At 47.2% G+C, this 21,413-nt stretch overlaps 1 protein-coding gene across 5 annotated transcripts; it reads right to left on the bottom strand.

The window, feature by feature from the left end:
* Positions 1-3,800: 3,800 nt before the first annotated feature.
* On the bottom strand, positions 3,801-20,574 carry RSL1D1 (ribosomal L1 domain containing 1). Of its 5 annotated transcripts, none has more exons than XM_066576215.1 (10): positions 20,469-20,574; positions 17,144-17,283; positions 13,676-13,814; positions 10,532-10,680; positions 9,043-9,144; positions 8,869-8,962; positions 8,493-8,603; positions 6,589-6,897; positions 6,352-6,555; positions 3,801-4,616 (listed from the first exon to the last, which is right to left on the bottom strand). In XM_066576215.1, exons 1-10 carry the CDS (start codon positions 20,505-20,507, stop codon positions 4,035-4,037), a joined length of 1,869 nt encoding a protein of 622 aa, XP_066432312.1. In that variant the 5' UTR covers positions 20,508-20,574; the 3' UTR covers positions 3,801-4,034. The 5 variants fall into 5 exon arrangements, with proteins under 5 accessions (XP_066432312.1, XP_066432314.1, XP_066432313.1 ...); XM_066576217.1 differs by having other exon boundaries at positions 6,661-6,897; XM_066576216.1 differs by having other exon boundaries at positions 6,352-6,701; positions 6,753-6,897.
* Positions 20,575-21,413: the final 839 nt, after the last annotated feature.

The raw sequence follows: 21,413 nt of genomic DNA, 5'->3' as shown, positions 1-21,413 counted from the left end.
CCCAGCCTTGCCCCTATGGGGATGGCGTCAGGGTCTCTGCTTTGGCTCCCCCTGGTGGGGGTTAAAGAGGATGTTCCTTCCTCTGCCCCCCTTGGGGTAACTCCAGCGGCCTGTCTTGCCCTTGCCTCGGTAGGCCTCTGGCTGTTGCCTTGGGGCCCGGAAGAAGGTCTTCCCTCTCTGTGGCTTTTCTTCCGGGAATCCCTTCTTTTTGTCGGCCGCCTTCTCTAGAATCTTGTCAAGGTCCGGTCCGAACAAAAACTGGCCGTAGAATGGGAGGGCGCATAGCTTATTTTTTGAGGCTAGGTCGCCTGACCACGATTTTAGCCATAACACTCTTCTGGCTGAGTTAGACCGGGCTGTAGCTGTCGCTGAGAGTTTGACAGTTTCGGCCGCGGCGTCCGCTAGGAAATTTGTTGCCATACGCAGGATCGGAAGGGAATTTAGGATCTGTTCCCTCGGCGTCTTATTGGTTAGGTGTAGCTGTTCTAGCCATACCCCCAGGGTTCGCGCCACACAAGTGGCTGCGATCCCTGGCCTAAGTATGTTTGCCCCTGCCTCCCCTGATTTCTTTAGAAGGCCCTCAGCTTTGCGATCCATGGGATCTTTTAACTGTGCGGCGTTCTCAAAGGGCAGGGACGTTTTCCTGGCTACTTTGGCCACTAGGACGTCTACCTTCGGTACCTCCTCCCAGCTTGCGCAAACTTCCTCCTCGAATGCGTACCTTCTTTTTACCCCTCTAGTGGAGAAGGAGCTTGCGTCTGATTTCCTCCACTCTTTCTGGATTATTTTGGTGATATTCTTGTGGACAGGGAAGGTATGCTTGCGCCTGCCTCTCCCCTAGTCCCCCAAATATCTCATCTTGTAGGGTACGTGGTTCTCTGGGCTCTTCCATTTTTAGTGTAGCCCTGACTGACTTAATCAATTCCATTAAAGGGGTTGTCCCGCGCCGAAACGGCTTTTTTTTTTTTCAATAGGCCCCCCGTTCGGCGCGAGACAAACACAAGGGATGGGTTAAAAAAAAAAAAAGTTTAGTACTTACCCGAATCCCCGCTCTGCGGTGACTTCTTACTTACCTTACCAAGATGGCCGCCGGGATCTTCACCCACAATGCACCGCGGGTCTTCTCCCATGGTGCACCGTGGGCTCTGTGCGGTCCATTGCCAATTCCAGCCTCCTGATTGGCTGGAATCGGCACACGTGACGGGGCGGAGCTACGCGATGACGTGTAGAAGGGGGCGGAGCCAGAACGCAGCTCGTGCCGAGACCCAAGAGAAGGGAGAAGACCCTTCTGCGCAAGCGCGTCTAATCGGGAGATTAGACGCTGAAATTAGACGGCACCATGGAGACGGGGACGCCAGCAACGGAGCAGGTAAGTAAATAACTTCTGTATGGCTCATATTTAATGCACGATGTATATTACAAAGTGCATTAATATGGCCATACAGAAGTGCTTACCCCCACTTGCTTTCTCGGGACAACCCCTTTAAGTCGTCCTGATGGAGTAAGTATTTTTTGTAGTCCTCCTAATCTGAGGACTCCTCGGCCGCCTGTTCCTCTTGCTCCGACCCGATAGAACTCGGAGTCGGAAGGCTCGTCGGGAACATACGCCCTTTTCTGGCGTTTCACTGGCGGCGCCAGCTGTGACGTTAGGGCTGATCTAACCTCTTCTTTCACCAGCTTCCTAACGTCCTCCCGATTCCTCTTTAACTAGCCTAGCTACGCATGCCTTGCATAGAGGCCTCTGGTATGTAGCTGGCAGTTTTATCCCGCATTCCACGCAATTTGAGTTTTGTTCTGGGGGGGGGGGGGGGGGGGGGGGGGGGGATGTCTTTTTTCAACCCCGACAAATAAAGCTTTTCTGCGGGTAAATATGCAATTTTTCCATATATAATACATTGGATTTTGCATTTTGTATTTTTTGCCGCACTGGCTACTTACGGCCGCTGAGGCTGAGGTTTCAGCTGTCTCTGGGGCTGGAGCACTCATTACTATACCGGTGCTGCAGACACCCTGCGACCTGTAGTGGTTTGTTCTGGCTTCTCTCAGGTTCCTATTTTTTTTACATTTTCACGCTCCTGCGCTAAGCCCCGCCCCCTCCGTGCCTGATGCAGACGCGATGACGTCATCGCGCTGAACACGTGGCGCGGCGCCCCGCCGTCGAAGGGCTTCCTGGAGCACCGCGCTCTAACTTCTGCAGGGAGGACGAGGGGGACTGAGGCTCCCGCTTTGTACCCCCCATGGGCCGCTGCGGGAGGAACCTGGCCTGGGGGTTACCACCCTATGTGGCGTCCCGGGAGTCGTCTGGCTGGGAAGGGAGGACAGGCTGACCCACTGCCCTCCGATCCGCCCGTGAGTAGGCTTCCGGCTGGCTTCTCCACCAGCCCCTCTCAGAGATCCTGCCTCCTGGCAGGACAGGAAGACAGTGAGGAAAGTGGGGAAGGGGGGGGGGGGGGGGGGAGCTTTTAACCTCTCAGCGTGTTCCTGTCCTATCAGGAGGAGGCAATCTCAATTGGTGCTGTCATGGAGACGACTGGGGGAAAAAAACAACTTACACATGCAGCAAATACAGATGCAAAACATCCATACGATTTAAAAATCAGTCCATGTTTCTTGGACCAAAATTGGACACACGTGTGTGCATAAACCCGATGTAGCAGAGATACGATGAAGACCGCATTGCTTGTTGAAAAGTAAATTCTAATAGTCTGGCATTTTGGTTAATCTGGCAAATTGGCATTTCTGAGCATACTGGATTCTTATAGTATATTCTCCCTTAATCAATTTTTTTTTACATTAACATGATTAACAAAGTTCATAGAAATCATATACGCCGCCAGGCTTATGGATGTAGATCCATCACCCTGCGGTGGGGTGCTGTTATGTTTGATTTCCCCTTTAAGTTTCCACTGGAGAGCCTTTCCCATTGAACCCACGTTAATACATTGGATAGCTGCAGATATACCAGCTGCCTCTTTGTACTGGTTGTAAAAGCCAGCTGGATAAATAAAAGGGACACAGACTTGTCAGTCGCTCAGCTGGAGAACAACGCAACCCTTCTCAATAGAGCCAAGATCCCACTGTCCTTTCCACATGGCTGCACTGATTCTATAGCTCAGCCCTGTTTGTATACTTGAAAAGAAGATCCTTTCCCTCCAGGCATCCTGTGAGAAGATTTGCATGTCACATTGGGGCAGAGGAGCGTATTCTAACTTTGCATTTGGTTGGTGCTTTTTAGACCATAATAGAGAGCCAATGTAAATCAATGTATCTGTTCACATGGCCGTATTTTTTTTGTTTTGTTTAAGTATTTGTTGATTTTTGACCCCGTTTTGGTATTAATTTTCTATTGGGCAAACACAAATCAGTATTTGCATAGTAGAAAATAAAAGCAATGACAGCAACTACAGACCAACTACTGATGACATACGGTCTTACACAATAGGGAGTATTGGTATTTCTCTCAACTGTAATAGAATTACCAATTCCCTTTAAGGCAACTCTCACAAATCACGTTCTACTGTGATTTAAAGCGGCGTTTTTGAACGTGTGGTACGGCATTTGACAGTACTTTTAAATGTACCCCACTATTGTGAGGAGGTGCGTAAAAAAAAAAATAGCAGAAAAATACAGCAGACAGTGCTCATCGGGCGCAGGTCTGCGGGGAGGCCCAAATGAAATCAATGGAAGCGTTGTACCAGGATTAGCGTGGCATTCGGGCTGCCCATCTAGACTGCCCATGTAGAACCATATTATAAAAAGACATACTAACGCATAAAATGAGGTCATTACATAGAGACAACTGGCTGATATTGGGTTTATCATTTGACCAACATTTGTACAGTAAGCCAATACCACATGCCGAATACAGAGGTTGTGCAGTGGTGCTAAGAAATAAGTGTGGGCCAATTTCCATTTCAATATTCATTTTGATAAAAAAACAGGACTGATGGAAAATAGACATACTGGTAGAAACAAGGCTCATCAAGAAAAATCTGGAAATGTACAATAATACAGGCATTTCTCATATCTAAAACTCATGCAGTAGGTGGGGCACTCATTTTCTTTTTCTGCTTCAGTTTTGGTGTTTGAGGAGCTTTTTTAGCAGATCTGGTTAGTTTCACGGCAGCTGTGCTTGGTGTTTTCTTAGGAGTCTTTTTAAGAATGCTGGGCCTGGGTGGAGTCTCCAACTTCTCAGGCTCCTTGGTTTTTCCTTCAGATAGCAAATCTTTTTGGTTCTTAACCGGTGTCTTGACCGCATTCTCACTTTCATTCACCTTCCGCTTCCGAAGTGTACGTTTTTCAGTGGGCGACACATGTACATCTTCCTCAGAACTTTTGCTTTTTCCTTCCACGTTGGGTTCTTCCTGAACATCTTTTTTCTTAGGCGTCTTTTTAAGAATGCTGCGCCTGGGTGGAGTCTCCAGCTTTTCTGGCTCCTTGGTTTCTCCTTCAGATGGCAGCTCTTTCTTTAGTTTAACTGGTGTCTTGACCGCGTTCTCACTTTTGTTCATCTTCCGCTTCAGAAGTGTACGTTTTTCAGTGGGCGACACTTGCACATCTTCCTCAGAACTTTTGCTTTTTCCTTCCACTTTGGTTTCTTCCTGAACATCTTTTTTCTATAAAACATTGCATAAAAATTATAAATAAGTGTAAAGTGTCCCTCTGACTCCTCAAAGTCCTCCAAGTAATAGTATATACCTAAAGAGCAAAACTTCACGTTGAGAATGCAATCTATCCGAAGGCCGCGTGTTCTAGAGAAGTAGCCGGGCAGATTACTATACATATTTAAAGAGCTCATTAGTTCCTTCTGAGTTACGTGGATCAGTCCAACAAGAGTGAAGTAGTGTTACCACGTGTTAATATTTAATTTTATGAATGAACGTTTCTCAATGAATCTATGGGGCTGCTCCCATTGGCATTTTTTGGTCACGTGGTTGAGATAAAATGGGAAGATAGACTGATGCAGCGAAATAGATCAGTCGGGTGTGTAAATGGGATTTCATCAATGAAGTTGTAGTAATGACACTAACAGGAGGAGAAGTTTTATTGCTGTACTTTGTGACTGCTGGAATGACAACATATGGCTATGGGGCAGATGAGGTCGCGCTATATGTTTAACCCCTTGAGGACACCCCATTTTTGAGAGGGTCTTGTTTTTATGGCGTACATACTGCAGCACAAGCTGCATGATAACTTCATACCGCGAGCAAGTAAGATTACGACAATGCCAACTTTGTAAGAGGCGAGTTCTTGTAAAGGGAAAGCCTGTGAGATGATTTGGAGGCGAGGTCTGCGGACCAATAGCTTAGCCACAAGATGCAGCTTTCAGCCGTGCCAAAGGATCGCTACTGTCCTGAAGTTATGTGAGGCGTTTGACACAAGAATGCTTTGCAACTGCTGGGAAATCATACACTGGCGAGCGTGATATCAGGCCGAGTTTCACTCGCCTGTGTGAAATTAGCCTAAGCCCAGAATGTGCAGAGAATTACTACCTCTGCTGAAACTTGTCTCACAAAAAATATATCAGTCTGCTCTGCTCATTTTGCTCTAAGACATGCTGCCTACAGATGGCACTGCATTTTCAACAGGACTGTTACTTTAGGTCAAAATAACCAATATTTATTAAAATGTTTTCTAACATATTCGTTAATCAAGTCATCAGATCTTCTGCGAAAAGCAGAAGTAGAACACAAAAGGGGTTTGAGAGTTACAGAAAAGAAAAAGCCGCCTCTTGACGACCATGCCTGTTTAGGCCTTGATGTTTTAATTCTGGCCTCTTTGCATTTCAAGCTTAAGGCTGCCTGTCCCTGCTCGCGGGATTTAAATTGTGGCATGCTGAGATTGCCGCGATTCTTCATGGTGAACCTGTTAGATAGGCTCATGGAGGAGACCTGTCAGCTCTCCTCCGCGGCGGAATATCGCTAGCGATTTTCCACTTCGGTCGTGGACAGGGGACCTAACTATATTTTTGTCACAGAAGTGGCTGTATGAGACCTTGTTTTATGTGAAAAGAAAGTATTTTCTGGTGAGGTTTGTGGGTTCATATAAAATTACTGTGTCATTTCTATCATTTTGCTCCCTTTTAATAGACCATTTCCCACTAAATAACCTGTGTACTTTTTCAATGCATGTGCAAGAAATGTATTTTAAACCAAGTTGCTTTTTTGTATTATTTCCTATTTTTTTTTTTCTTTTAATTCTTTCTTTGCTAACAGAGAAGAGCCGTTCCAATTAAAACTTTTACAAAATGTTGGTGAAATAGACAGTAACCGGAACCAGTAAAATGTTTTAACCAAAAATAAGTCATCAGAACAACAAAATATGTGCATCTTGGCAAAACTGAACACTTGCCTTTTTCTTGCTCTTCTTTGCAGTACTAGGCTCCTGAATAGGAACCAGCTGAGGGATTTCCTCTTCTTCCTCTGCCTTATCTAGCTTCTGCTTTTTGGGAGGAGTGACTGATTCTTTATGTAGCTTCTTCTTTTTGGGAGGAGTGACTGATTCATTATGTAGCTTCTTCTTGGGAGAAGTGACTGATTCCTTAAGTAGCTTCTTAGGAGAAGTGACTGATTCCTTAAGTAGCTTCTTCTTAGGAGAAGTGACTGATTCCTTAAGTAGCTTCTTCTTAGGAGAAGTGACTGATTCCTTAAGTAGCTTCTTCTTAGGAGAAGTGACTGATTCCTTAAGTAGCTTCTTCTTAAGTAGCTTCTTCTTAGGAGAAGTGACCGATTCCTTAAGTAGCTTCTTCTTAGGAGAAGTGACCGGTTCCTTAAGTAGCTTCTTTTTGGGAGAAGTGGCTGAATCCTTCGTATCTGCAAGCTGATTCTCAGCTCCATCAGAGGCTGGCGTTACTGGTTTGCCCTCTTTGGCAGATTTTGTCTTCTTAGTTGTAACATTCTTTAAATGGGAAAAAAAATGTATAGCCTTCAGTGACTTAAAAAGTTACATATAGTTGCAGCCATGCTAATTATAAAGTGCTGATATAGTGTACTTTTAAATGGGTTAAACCACAAAAATAATTTAGCACCTATCCACAGAATTGGTGATAAACCACTGATCACTAGAAGTCGAACCAATGAGAATATGCTTAGCTATGTCGCCGAGTTCCATTAAAGTGAAAGGAAACAAATGGGATGCCGGCAACCCCCAACAGTGATTTGCGGGGGCAAGGGCTTTAACTATAAGTCCTTCCCAGAAAATCATCACTAGGTGTAGAAAAAAAAAAAAAAAAAAAAAAATTACTCACCTAGCAGCTCTGTCCGAGCTCCGGTGCATCTGGTCTCTGGCATCCCCGACAATGTTCTGAAGCACTTGCCCTGGGTGGAGATTTAAAAATCCCTGCCCAGGGAAAAGTGCTGGGTCTGATTGGCTAAGTGTTCATTGAATGGCAGCTGAGCACTGCCTCTGATTAGTCTCAGCCAATTAGACCCAGCACTTTCCCTAAGCAGGGATTTTTAAATCCCCGCCCAGGGAAAGTGCTTCAGAATAGTGCCGGGGATGGCAGAGACAAGATGCGCCGGAGCCCGGAAAGTGCTGCTGAGTAATTTATTTATTTATTTATTTATTTAGCTACACCTATGAATGATTTTCAGGGAAAGACTTATATTTAAAGCCCTTCCCCAAAAATCACTGCAGGGGTTGCTGGCATCCGACTGCTTTTAATGGGCTGCCAGCAGCAGCGGAGGTCCCATTGAAAGCAATGGGCCCGGAGCTTCGGTCACACGTTTTATTGCATATCCTTACAGCGCTGTTTTGAGTACACACACACACTCGTGCAAAAAACCGCTCATCTGACCAAGGGCTAACCAAGTAAGTCACACGTCTGAGTAGATTCATACTATCCACACCATCCAAAGTGCATAGAAGCGCAGGGTTCTTTTTTTTTACTTTGTCCACTGTATACAAGTGAAAGGCGCGGTGGTCGTACATGACCATCGCAGCTCCAATCACCCAACTGCCTGGGGGAGCACCAATTTCCTTATTGCTAGGATTGAAAACGATCATTTATCACCTATCATGGGGATAGATGATAAAAACTTTTAATGGGATAATCCCTCTAAGTACTGGACATGTACTCTGCAGTGAGAAATAATGACATCTGGTCAGGGGGCCACTCACCAGGAACGTAAATGCAGTCTGGCAACGACTTATTCACCTATCCCTATTGAGAATATACACACACCTTGCCAATCCAAGCATGTATGGTTGGGAAGAATATCCATCAGCTGAATGTGCGTTTGGACAAACACCATCTGAAGCGTATGGTTAGCCTAATAGGATAGTACTAAAATCATCCACCATCCACAGAATAGGAGATCACTATAAGAGGTGGAAGCCGAACTGCCAGTACCCCTACAATCCTGAAAAAGGGGGTATCAACATTCCAAGCACGAATGGAGCAGTAAGACCTCCACCGATCATAAATTTATTTCCTATCCAATGGGTAACTTAGAATGAGGAGAACTAGAAAAGGATTCTGAATATGTACTTACTTCCTGCTTTACCAAAATTAATTCTTTTAGATTGTTAAAGGAGGAGGTGTAGATTGGCAGCGCCACGGATGATTGGGTCTTCAGGTGAAGAACCTTAACGTTTTTCCATTTCTGAGACAAAAGAGAGGGTTAAAAACTGTTGTTCCTGTATGACAAAGAACCCCAGGCTCCAAAGATATGAGATTATGGAAAGGTCATTTGTAAACTGTTGAATGACCATGTGCACTACAACATGCACACGTGAGGATATATAATTCATATGCATGCATATTAACTTGTCTCTAGGTTTTGGAGGGGTCTTTACAATAAAAAAATAAAAAAAAGCCGCAGACCCCACACTGAAGTGATACACGGTGCGAGTGCTGAGCGCACATACCTGCGGCAACTTTTCGGCTATGTTTTGAGCAACAGCAAGTACGTTTTCAGCAGTGTCTCCCACCTCCATGCCTGTGTGACCCACACGTATATCACTGCAAAATAAAAAAATTAATCAATGTACAACTCATAATCTTCACCTGTGACCTAATAAAGACTAACTGCCAACACTCACTAGCAACATCCTTTGTTGGTGATATGAAGCAGTGTTCCCTGGATATTGCGCTTCAGTACAGCGGCGAGATTCTTGCCCTTTAGCTTGACAGACAATGGCTCTCTGCATATAGTAGGCACACAAAAGATTGCAATGTAACACCGATCTTTCATAGGTCATTTGGAAAACAGAAAATGACACCGGCATGAGGACATAAAATGAAATCACAAGACAACACGCTAAATCACATAAGTTACAACAAGCTCCTGAATGCGAACCATTAAAGGGGTTCTGTCATTAGAAAAGAAAAATTCTATACTTTTCTATTCCTCCCCCGTCCGTCTTCTTACAGCATCTTCCCGTCTTCTGTAGTTCCTGGGTCACCTCACTTCTAGCCGGTCAATTCTTCGTCGTCCTGTGACGAAGCGTCTATTAGCTGCAGTCTCCTCTCTGCCGGGCAATGTATGCTACGTCACTTGTGACGTGGCGTTCATAGCCGAGCAGGGAGTGCCGACCTATTGCCGAGACTGCGCATGCGCACTGTCTCTTTGCAATAGTATTTGAACTCTTGTAGCGAGACAGCGCCCATGCTCAGGCTCGGCAATAGATCGGCACTCCTTCCTAGGCAGTGAATGTTGCGTCACTAGTGAAGTAACCTACACTGACCTGCGGAAGAGGAATGCTGAGAACTGAAGCATCATAACAAGAAAAGGATCCGCCTGGCTTGCAATAAGGTGACCCGGGGAACTGGAGAAGCTCAGCGAGGAAAAGATGCAGTATGAAAACTGCCGGGGGAGGAATAGGTAAGTGTTGATTTTTTTTTTAAAATGACAAAACCCCTTTAATTAACCAGAGCAGAGCGTGGCTCTGGAGGAAATGGCATTTCATTTATTACATTGGGCAACATGTAAACGCATGATATTCTCCAGTGGCACCGCAGGGCAATTGAACACTTCCGGTCAAAATCTCCCTGTAGATTAGAATGGACCAACGGGGAAGGAGGGAGGAGGTCGCACCAGTATGACACTTTGATCAGCTTACTTTTGGGCGACTTTTTTTTTAGCAAATGAAATGCGCCTAAGTAGGCAGCTGATTTAAGCTGCACCGCAGCCCGGCAAGCTTTTTATGCAACGGTCTGTAGCAATCATTAAGTAGCTTCTAGAAGTCTTTCATGGCATGAACCAGCAAAGTGCTAAAAAAGCGAAGAGTCAATGTGAAACGCAGGACAAATATTAGAGGTTTCCCCCTTTTTACTGAACAGATGGCCTGTTGACAAGCCGCTATTACCAAGGAGAAATATTCTGCAAGCGATCCCTTTCCCTGGAGAGGGGCTAGACGCAAAGGCTGTAGAGGACACCCACTAGCGTAAAAGAAATGGACACCCGTGGATGGGGAAAACAGAGCAGAGAAAGGGGTGTACAAATTGGGAGAGCCCTCCAATCTACACATCTGCTCTGACAATGACACAACCATGACTGTTAAACTGTGGAAGACACAGTTCTCATCTCACCTCTTTGCTTTATAGAAGTGTTTTCCAATAAGGGAAGGAAGAAGTCGGCGAATTCTTTCATCAGCAAGGAACAAATCAAAACTGCTCAGCAAACGGCGCTTCGCTTCAAAGGGCTTGTATTCCTTTTTCATCTTTTTCAGTGGAATAACCTATCAACAAACAGTAGGATTTAAAGAGAAAATGTATTGGATCAAAGGATTACATTTCACAGCTCCACTCTATCAGCAGCTCTTATATGCCTGATCATTACATGAAAACTTTACTTATGGTTATACACCAACTCCGCCATCTGTCTTAGTGGTAGCACTCCCACTGATTAGACGTTGATGGTGGTAAAACTACTTTAAAATGGAACAAGTCCTGCGGTGTGTTCCCCCAAAGTCCATGTGCGCCAGCAGCGTAACTCTTTTCAGGCCGCTCTACCATAGACACGAATGGGAGAGAGAGCGCACAGAGCCAACTGAAAAGAGTTATGCTACTGGCGAACAAAGCGCAAGAACGGGGTGCCCCATGAATATAGAACAACGCTTCCTGAACATTGCATTCCCTGACCTTTGAGCCCCATAATGTAGTATATGGGACTCAAAGGTCATGACAAAGTTTCCTTTAAAGGGGTATTACCAAGATAGACTTTTACCACCTATCCATGGGACAGATGCTAAAAGTCTGATCCGTAGGTTCAGTACCCCCTCTCCTCCGCACTGCATCCCCCTCCGTGAGGAGCAGCTTGAATGGGACTTCCGGAAATTGCTGAGCGCTTGTACTCGGCCGTCTCAGTTGAAAGTGAATTAAGCGACTGTTGCTCCATTCAAGCACCTCCTCACTGCGGGAGGTTCCAGAGAGCAGTAGAGGAGGACATGGGGCCTCATTCTCAGGATTTGCTGGGGTCTCAGGGGTGAAACCCCCACTGATCAGACTTTCATAACCTTTTACAACTTGCCCAGAGGGGCAAATCTGTATCATAAAACTACCCGCCTGTGTAAGGAAGAAGCATGGCCAACGCCTCAACAGCAGGGTTATAAAGTAACTAGAGTACATACCCTGCGGTGCTCAGCGATTTTATGACTAGCAGTCCTGGAATATACAAAGTGGGCCACAAAAATGAGCCAAGCACCGCACTCTTATGAAAGCTGTCCGAAATAAAAAGCTGTTGCCCATAGCAACCAATCACAGCGCAGCTTTCATTTTACCCCTGCAGTATAAGAAACGAAAGCTAAGCTGCAATTGGTTACTTGTTTCAATTACTTGTTGGAAATAACCAGGAATACTAAATCAGGGACGTAGAATCCATTGGTAAAAGCAAATTTTAGGGCTGCTGCATTAAAACTCTAGGAAAGGCAAAAAAATGCAAATAAGGTTGCTGGGACAACAAAAATTCTGATTTTTTTTTTAGCCTATAACCTGCTCCGGGTCGAGATTATACGGTGCGCAAAATCTGATGTCAATCGGTCGTACAGTTTGTGCATGACGCTTGAACAAACAGACAAACATTGACACATATATAGAAGATGTACCGGCCTAGGCTGACTGGAGAGTCTGTAAATCTAGTGAACAAAGGACCACGGTCCACGGATGGCCAGTATGATCGGCGTGGCAGTCAGCAAGGCTATAGGATCTTGTTACAACACACGGCAGTAACAAAGGGTACTGCGACTAATTAATAGTTGCAATCACTACATAACCCTGCACATTGTAGATATGCCATGTGCAAAGGGCTCGTAAGGCTGTTTGTAAAAAGAACTATATTGGATGCAGTGCATAGCAAAATAGAAGAATTTTGTCCCTGGAAGAGGGTAATAAGAAGGTCTGATACTTGCAAGAGTCAGCAGAAAAGAGTCTAGGAGAATGTAGATGGCTGAGACTCGTATCCTGACATCTCATAGAAAGATAGAGTTGGAAGGGACCTTCAAGATCATCAGGTCCAAACCCCTGCTCAGTGCCGGATTCACTAAATCATCCCAGACAGATATTTGTCCAGCCTTTGTTTGAAGACTTCCATTGAAGTAGAACTCACCACCTCCCATGGCAACCTGTTCCACTCATTGATCACCCTCCCTGTCAGAAGGCTTTTTCTAATATCTAATCTGCCTCCTCTCTTTCAGTTTCATCCCATTGCTTCTGGTCTTTCCTTGTGCAAATGAGAATACGGCTGATCCCTCTGCACTGTGACAACCCTTCAGATATTTGTAGACAGCTATTAAGTCTCCTCTCAGCCTTCTTTTATTGCAAGCTAAACATCCCCAGATCCTTTAACCGTTCCTCATAGGACATGATTTGCAGACCGCTCACCATTTTGGTAACTCTTCTCTGAACTTGCTCCAGTTTGTCTATGTCTTTTTTTAAAGTGTAGTGCCCAGAACTGGACACAGTATTCCAGATGAGGTCTGACTAAGAAGAGTAGAGGGGGATAATGACCTCACGTGATCTAGACTCTATGCTTCTCTTAATACATCCCAGAATTGTGTTTGCCTTTTTGGCTGCTGCATCACATTATTGACTCATGTTCAGTCTATGATCTATTAGTATACCCAAGTCTTTTTCAAATGTACTTTTTCTAAATTTTTGGCAGAAAAGTTGTTGTTTTGTCCAGAATGAGGTCCTAAGATTTTGAAGTCTGCAAGCACTGCGTAACCACGCCTGATACGGAGTCTGCCAGTAATATTATGTCTCCTATTGCAGGTGGGAAGGGAGACAGCCTCATATTTGTAACCCTGCATATTCAAATATATGCTGAAGGCTAGCAGTAATAACATTACTCTCCCCAAAGGGAAAAAGGTTTTAGGCTGTTCCATTCTGCTCCACTGTGAAGTCGTAGCAGACACCGAGACTCATAGTATGATGGCTGCAACTGCAAGCATGTCTAATATATAGTCAGTCGTAATATAACGACTTCTCTTCTGGAAAAGGGGTAATAAGGCAATGTAAAGTGTGCCATAACTGCAGAGGTTCTTTGCTTAGTGTCCGCCTGCTAGTGGCAAGAGCTTTACCCAACGTCTGTTGTGTTCCCCAATCCCTTTAACATTCAGTTACTCTTTTTGTTCAATTGCGCCACCTGCTGGCAATATTCAAAACAAACACTAACAATACAAAATGAGACAAGTTCCCATTTTTGTGGAATTTATTTACATCATACATCTTATTTACCTCAGTTATCTGTTTGAGACCATGCTTACTGAGCAATTTCCTGTAAAACTTTTCAGTCTGTTCAGCGGACATGTTTGGCTCATCTCTAGTGAAGAGGCAAACGTCGCATGTATCCGGACGAATCCCATGAGGAAGAGGGCTGCAGGCAACAAAGAAAATATTACACATTTAATGCAGGTAGGGAAAAGTAAATGGAAAAAGAAATAACATCTGGATTGGAAATGCAAGGGCGGAACATTTTCACAAATTTGATGCTAGCAAAACTCAAAATCTATCGACCATTACAGGCGGCACACAGGTTCTTGTTTGTACTACTGATGAACATGCTAGTCTTGGAGGGGCAACAGTGACATCATATAGACTAGAAATTAAGTCGCAATTGTGGCCCAAATAGCATTCCTATAAAATGATCCCACACGCATTAACTTGCAGAGAGAGGTTTAAGGTGAAGAGCACTTAAAGAGGTATTCCCATCCCCGCTACAATATCTCTATGTATGCTGCAGTCACGATGGAAAATACCCTTTTAACTTCTTGGGCGCCACAACACACAAACCAGAACAATATGGCGACAGCCAATAAATAGAGCAATACATGTCCATACCCGTGCACAATAAAATGGCTAACTGGGAGGCGAAGCACCAATGTCTACAGTTGATAAAATGCCACATTTTGGCTGCTGTTATATACCATTCATTTACGTATAACATTTTATGTTGTGGACTCGTGCAAATTTTAAAAAAATTAAATTAAAAAAGTATTCACAACCATTCTACCCTCAATACCCCATAATGACGAAGTGAAAACAGAATGTCAGAAATCTTTGTACTTTTTCTTTTAAATAAAAAACTACCATCTTACATTGACATAAGTTTTCACACCCTGTACTCCATACTTAGTTGAAGCGCCTTTGGCAGTGATTAGTCTCCAGTCTTCTCGGGTATGATGATACCACAAGGTTTGCACACCTGGTTGAGGATCTTCTGCCATTCTTCTCTGTAAATCCTTTCAAGCTCTGTCAGGTTGGATGGGGGAGCCATTTGTGGACAGACGTTTTCAGGTCTCTCCAGAGATGTTCAATTAGGTTCAAGTCAGGGCTCTGGCTGGGCCACTCAAAAACATTCACGGCACTGTCCCCAAGCCCCTCCTGTGTTGTCTTGGCTGTGGGCTTAGGGTCATCGTCTTGTTGGAAGGTAAACCCTCGGCCCAGTCCAAGGTCTCTTGTGCTGTGGATCAGGTTTTTATTAAATACCCCTTAATTTGCTCCATTCAGCTTTCTATCAACCCTGACCGGTCTCCCTGTCCCAGTCACTAAAAAACACCCCCCAGCATGATGTTGCGACCACCCTACTCTACTGTAGGGATTGTATTGGGTAGGTGATGAGCGACGCCTGGTGTCCTCCAGACAAAACACTTAGAAATGAGGCCAAAAAGTTCAATCTTCTTTCTCATAGTGCTGCCGTGATGGTTGACCTTCTGGAAGTTTCTCCCATCTGCACACAGGATCTTTGGAGCTCAGCCCAAGTCAAAACTGGTTTCTTGGTCACCTCTCTTGCCAAGGCCCTACTCCCCCGATTACTTAGTTTGGTGAGTCAGCCAGCTCTAGCAAGAGTTCTGGTTGTTCCAAACGTCTTCCATTTAAGAATCATGGAGGCCAATGTGCTCTTGAGTACATTCAATGCAGCAGAAGTATTTTTTGCAGCCATCTCCAGATCAGCACCACCACACAATCCTGTCTCTGAGCCCTGCAGACACTTCTTTCCTCCTCATGGCTTGGTTGTGGCTCTAATATGCATTGTGAGCTGTCAGACATTATATAGACAGGGGGGTGTCTTTTAAAATTATGTCCAATCAAGTAAATTTACCAGAGGTGACTCCAATCAAACATTTCAAAGATGATCCACAGAAATGGGAAGTCCCCAGATCTAAATTTCAAGTGCCATGCCAAAGCATTTGAAAACTTCTGTCAATGCAGAAGGTAAATTTTTCATTTTTTTTAAAAACTTACAAAGATTTTTAATATTCTGTTCTCATTTTATCATTACAGGGTATTGAGTGCAGAATGATGGGGGGAAAAAAGCAGATTTTTTTGTAATTTAACCCCTTCCCGTCACAGGGTGTAAGTGTACATCCTGGCAGGGAGGTACTTAGAGCAACAGGGCGTACAGTTAGGCCCTGAGGATAGCGTGAGATCTCTTATGATCTCATGCTATCACAGAAAGTTGGCCTTCTCTGCAACAGTGGTAGTGCATTAGGACAGCAACCCCCGCAGTTAACCCTTTCCCTGCCATGATCTATGTGGATTGCGGCATGAGAAGGGTTCACAGATATAATCACGGAGAGCCCCACAGGTTACCATGGCAACAGGACGCCAGATACCGGAGTCCTGTATTGCCAGTGCCTGTGATCGCTGTAACAAGCGATAAGGCATTGCAGGACAGAATTCCTGCAATGCCATATCAGAGCTGGTATGGTGAAAGTCCCCCACAGGAACATGAAATATGTAAAAAAAAAAAAAAAAAAGAAAACTAATGTACAAAAAAGAAAAATGTAAAAAAATCCCCTTTTTCTCATATTCGTATAGTTGTTGTTTTTAAAAAATTAAAATCCCACATATTTGGTGTCGTCGTATCCGTAACGACGCGTACAATAAGTTGAACATGCCTTTTATCCTACACAGCAAAAAAGCGTTAAAAAAAAACAAACTAAAAACTGAGGCAAAATGATAATTTTTAGCATTTTGCCTCCCACAAAACGCATTAAAAAAGTCATCAAAAACGCTGTATGTACCTCAAAATGGTACCAATAAAAACTACAGCTCGTGTCACAAAAAACAAGCCCCCACAGAGCTCCATCCATGGAAAAATATAGTTATAGGACTTTGAATGCAGCGATTAAGAAAAAATAATGAAAAAAAGAAAAACCTGGAGAAAAAAAAAAAAAAAAGGATTTTGGTATAATCGTACCGACCCGCAGAGAAAAATATATTGTGTCATTTATGCTGCGTGATTGTAGAAAAAAAAAAAAAAAAGTCTATGGCAGAATTGATGCGTTTTCTCTCCCTGCTATCATAAAAGAATTTATAAAAGTTTTATAATATAGTCTATGTACCCAAAAATGGCACCAATAAAACTACAGTTCGCCACGCCAAAAACAAGCCCTCATACGGCCACGTCAACGGAAAAGTAAAAAAGTTATGGCTTTTGAAAATGGAGATGAAAATCCGCCAAAAATCGTTGCATGCTTAAGCCCAAAATAGGCCATGTCCTTAAGGGGTTAAAGAAGACAACATAACAAAAGGTAAAAAAAAAGGTGAAAGGGGCTGAAGACTTTTCGAATGCATACCAATGTCTGGGTAAAAGAATTGGCTTCATACTGGATATTGACCTAGATGTGTCCCAGTAACTCATTGTCAACTATCTCTGAAGAAATACAACAAAACAGCATGGAAACTACAATATAAACTTACATTTTAATGGTTTTTGTCTGACTTGGAATTTTCCATACAGTGAGCATCAATGAAATCCGGTCGTGTTCATTTAAGAGTAAGGAATTTGCGGTGTTCTTGCTTTTATGATGAGCTAATAGGGCCTTGATCGCCTTCTTAACCTGAAAGTAGGAAGGAAAAATTAAAACTTGCTTTAAGCAGAGATCCATGTCAAGTAGTATAATACAGGTGGCACCACTGGGAACTAACAACGTATGGTACTGTTGTATCTGGTCTCCACCAGAAGAATGGCGGAGACAAGCTGCACGCCCACAACCACCACCCACAATTTGATTGGCTGGGCCGGAGAATGGGTGCCCATTATCTCCCTTCCCGCCTGGTGTATCTTGCCCCTCCGCCGCTGTCCCTTGACTCCTTCCAGCTCCAGCACTGCGACTCTCCTTGCTGCTGTCACATATTGTAACCATTATGCGAGGAGACTGACAGTGGGTGACCAACTGTGGCGGAGCAGGGATGGGAGACGGCAGAGCGGCGGGGGCAGTGACAGCGGGGGAATGCAGCGGAGGGAGGAAATGACAGCGCCGACAGTGGAGAAGTTCGCCAGGAGAAGTACGAGAGCGAAGCTAGGAGGCCAAAGTGGTGCCGAGAAAAGCGAGAGGGACCAGGACGCCGTCTGTGAGGTGAGTATTAAGACCAACCCCCCCCCCCCCCTCGAAGACAAGACCGAGCGCCTCTTTTGGGGCAAAAAATTAATATAAGACGGTGTCTTATTTATGGGGAAACACGGCAGTAGCCTGGTATGAAATAATACAGAACCACCAGTGAGGAAATAGAACTTCTATTAGGGTTACTGTAGAACGCGTAAAATAAAGTGGGAGTCTGAAAGGTCGGCCATGTTGATTCTGAATTCTAGATTTGAAGGGAACCTGTCAAGGATTTTATTCTGGCCTCAATGAGAGCAGGATCAAGTAGTGATGGACATGCGGATTACAGCAGTCTGCCACCTACGGGTAATGTTCTGTACTTCTTTTTGCATTTACATAGTCAACCTGCAGCTCCTTTCACGAGAGGCGCTCAGCTTCCACAACACCCGTCTACAGATAGCGCCTCATGATTACTTCGGACCTGCTCGCCCCGCCCACCGTGATTGACAGGTCCGGTGTAAGTCATGAGGTACTACTCGCCCCGCCCTTAGTGATGGCTCTATAGTGTTTTTACGTTCTGCCACCGCAGGACGTGTATAGAGGGAGATAGTGCTGCTATCTCCCTCCATACATTGCAGGTGTTAGCGGCAGATCGGGACGGTTAACCCTTTATATGCCGCTGTCAATTCTGACAACGGCATTTGAACGACGTTCAGGAATCCCATACGGCTTCTGCCACTCCGTAGTACACAGATCTGTAACGTTAGTCGCAGCAGCGCCTAGTATTACTGATCAGCTTCAATCAATTCAAGGTCGCAGGCCAGCGATTGTGAACCTTTTAGAGACCAAGTGCCCAAACTGCAACCCAAAACACATTTATTTAACGCAAATTTCCAACACCTCGGCAGTAACAGTGATGTCCCCCCGACGGCGGCCCACGGCGGCCGCAGTGACGCCCCCCCCCACGGCGGCCGCAGTGACGCCCCCCCCCCCCACGGCGGCCGCAGTGACGCCCCCCCCCCCCACGGCGGCCGCAGTGACGCCCCCCCCCCCACGGCGGCCGCAGTGACGCCCCCCCCCCCACGGCGGCCGCAGTGACGCCCCCCCCCCCCACGGCGGCCGCAGTGACGCCCCCCCCCCCACGGCGGCCGCAGTGACGCCCCCCCCCCCCACGGCGGCCGCAGTGACGTCCCCCCCCCCCCACGGCGGCCGCAGTGACGTCCCCCCCCCCCCCACGGCGGCCGCAGTGACGTCCCCCCCCCCCCACGGCGGCCGCAGTGACGTCCCCCCCCCCCCACGGCGGCCGCAGTGACGTCCCCCCCCCCCACGGCGGCCGCAGTGACGTCCCCCCCCCCCCACGGCGGCCGCAGTGACGTCCCCCCCCCCCCCCACGGCGGCCGCAGTGACGTCCCCCCCCCCCACGGCGGCCGCAGTGACGTCCCCCCCCCCCCACGGCGGCCGCAGTGGCGTCCCCCCCCCCCCCCCACGGCGGCCGCAGTGACGTCCCCCCCCCCCACGGCGGCCGCAGTGACGTCCCCCCCCCCACGGCGGCCGCAGTGACGTCCCCCCCCCCCCACGGCGGCCGCAGTGACGTCCCCCCCCCCCCACGGCGGCCGCAGTGACGTCCCCCCCCCCCACGGCGGCCGCAGTGACGTCCCCCCCCCCCACGGCGGCCGCAGTGACGTTCCCCCCCCCCACGGCGGCCGCAGTGACGTTCCCCCCCCCCACGGCGGCCGCAGTGACGTCCCCCCCCCACGGCGGCCGCAGTGACGTCCCCCCCCCCCACGGCGGCCGCAGTGGCGTCCCCCCCCCCCCCCCACGGCGGCCGCAGTGACGTCCCCCCCCCCCACGGCGGCCGCAGTGACGTCCCCCCCCCACGGCGGCCGCAGTGACGTCCCCCCCCCCCACGGCGGCCGCAGTGACGTCCCCCCCCCCCCCACGGCGGCCGCAGTGACGTCCCCCCCCCCCACGGCGGCCGCAGTGACGTCCCCCCCCCCCACGGCGGCCGCAGTGACGTCCCCCCCCCCACGGCGGCCGCAGTGACGTTCCCCCCCCCCACGGCGGCCGCAGTGACGTCCCCCCCCCACGGCGGCCGCAGTGACGTCCCCCCCCCCACGGCGGCCGCAGTGACGTCCCCCCCCCACGGCGGCCGCAGTGACGTCCCCCCCCACGGCGGCCGCAGTGACGTCCCCCCCACGGCATGATCCTGGCTGCACACTGACGTTACAGCGGGTGTCAGGATCAAACCCCACTAGCAGCGCTGCGGCTGGCTGGGGAGCCGCGGCCCCTGACGGTATTCACTAATGTGCGAGCCGCCTACGGCGGCACATGCCAGCAGGAAGGGCTCTGTGTGCCAGCTCTGGCACACGTGCCATAGGTTCGCCACCACTGTCATAGGCTTTAGCAAATTATAGTACCAGGTGCTCCCGCTACTACAACTGTTGTGGAGGTAACATGGCACGGGATGCAGCCAATTGAGCTCATACAGATGACCCATCTGGAGGTCAGCATGACACTGTGCATAGGGAGACTTCTGGTGCTCTATGCCCTTTACACATCAGTAAGGGTGTATTTGGCTCCATGCTCATAGCCTACAATTGTGATACAAGCTCTGTAATCCTCGTAATAATAGGTGGAAAACCAGCTAAAACCGGAGCAGCACGCCTCCATTCATTTACGCCCCGTGCTATCATTAATCTCACCTGCTCGCAGTCCACTTCATGCAGCACGTTCTCAGCCATGTTGCAGTCCACACGTGGAATTACAGAGAACACTGCGCATGCGCACAGGTCAGTCAACAAGCGAAACTTTATTATTTCTGGCTCGACACAGAGCGTCGCTGAGGAAGTGACGTCAAGGAGAGCTTGCCACGTGACATGACCGACACGCAGGCGAGAGAATACCACGTGACGTGACTGACGCAAGAGACTGCCACGTGACCTACAGAGGGCAGAGAATGCCACGTGACTGACTACAGCTGACTGGAGCGGAAGTGAGTGATGTGTGGGAGGTTCAGCCTGTGAGAGCTGGGACGCGCAATGTCCATAGGTGGCGCATGTCAGACAATGAGCCGTGGTGACGGGAAGGTGCAGCTGCGGGGACATGAGGGGCAGCACATGCCCCACTCTCTGCCAGTACATGAGGCTTTAGATGGCACTGTTAGCTGCCTGGTGGATGCATACAGTGTGTAGTACCGCCCCCAGACACACCTATGCGCCCATACTGTACCTGCGTTCCTTACACCGGTAAATAGGGGTATTTTCCATCACCGTCTCTTTTTTTTCTAATCAGATCATTTTTATTTAAATACAATAACCCCTTAATTTCTACACATTTATACAAGTTTAACCCCTTAGTGACGTGGGGTTTTTGCTTTTTTTTGCATTTTAATTTTTTCCTCCTCCCTCTTAAAAAATGGTAACTCCTTTATTCATCCGTCGCTGTATGAGGGCCTGTTTTTTGCGGGACGAGCTGTATTTTTCAATGGTGCTATTTATTGTACCATATAATGTATTAAAAAACATTTTTAAAAATTCCAAATGGAGAGAAATGGGGAAAAAAAAACCAACATTCCGCCATCTTTCAGTGCGTCTTGTTTCTACGGCACACAAACTGCAACAAAAATGACATAACTTTATTCTATGGGT

The sequence above is a fragment of the Eleutherodactylus coqui genome, chromosome 8 (assembly GCF_035609145.1).
Source record: "Eleutherodactylus coqui strain aEleCoq1 chromosome 8, aEleCoq1.hap1, whole genome shotgun sequence".
Lineage (NCBI taxonomy): Eukaryota > Metazoa > Chordata > Amphibia > Anura > Eleutherodactylidae > Eleutherodactylus > Eleutherodactylus coqui.
Note: the sequence above shows the minus strand (reverse complement) of the source record. Positions and strands in the feature narration are given on the sequence as shown.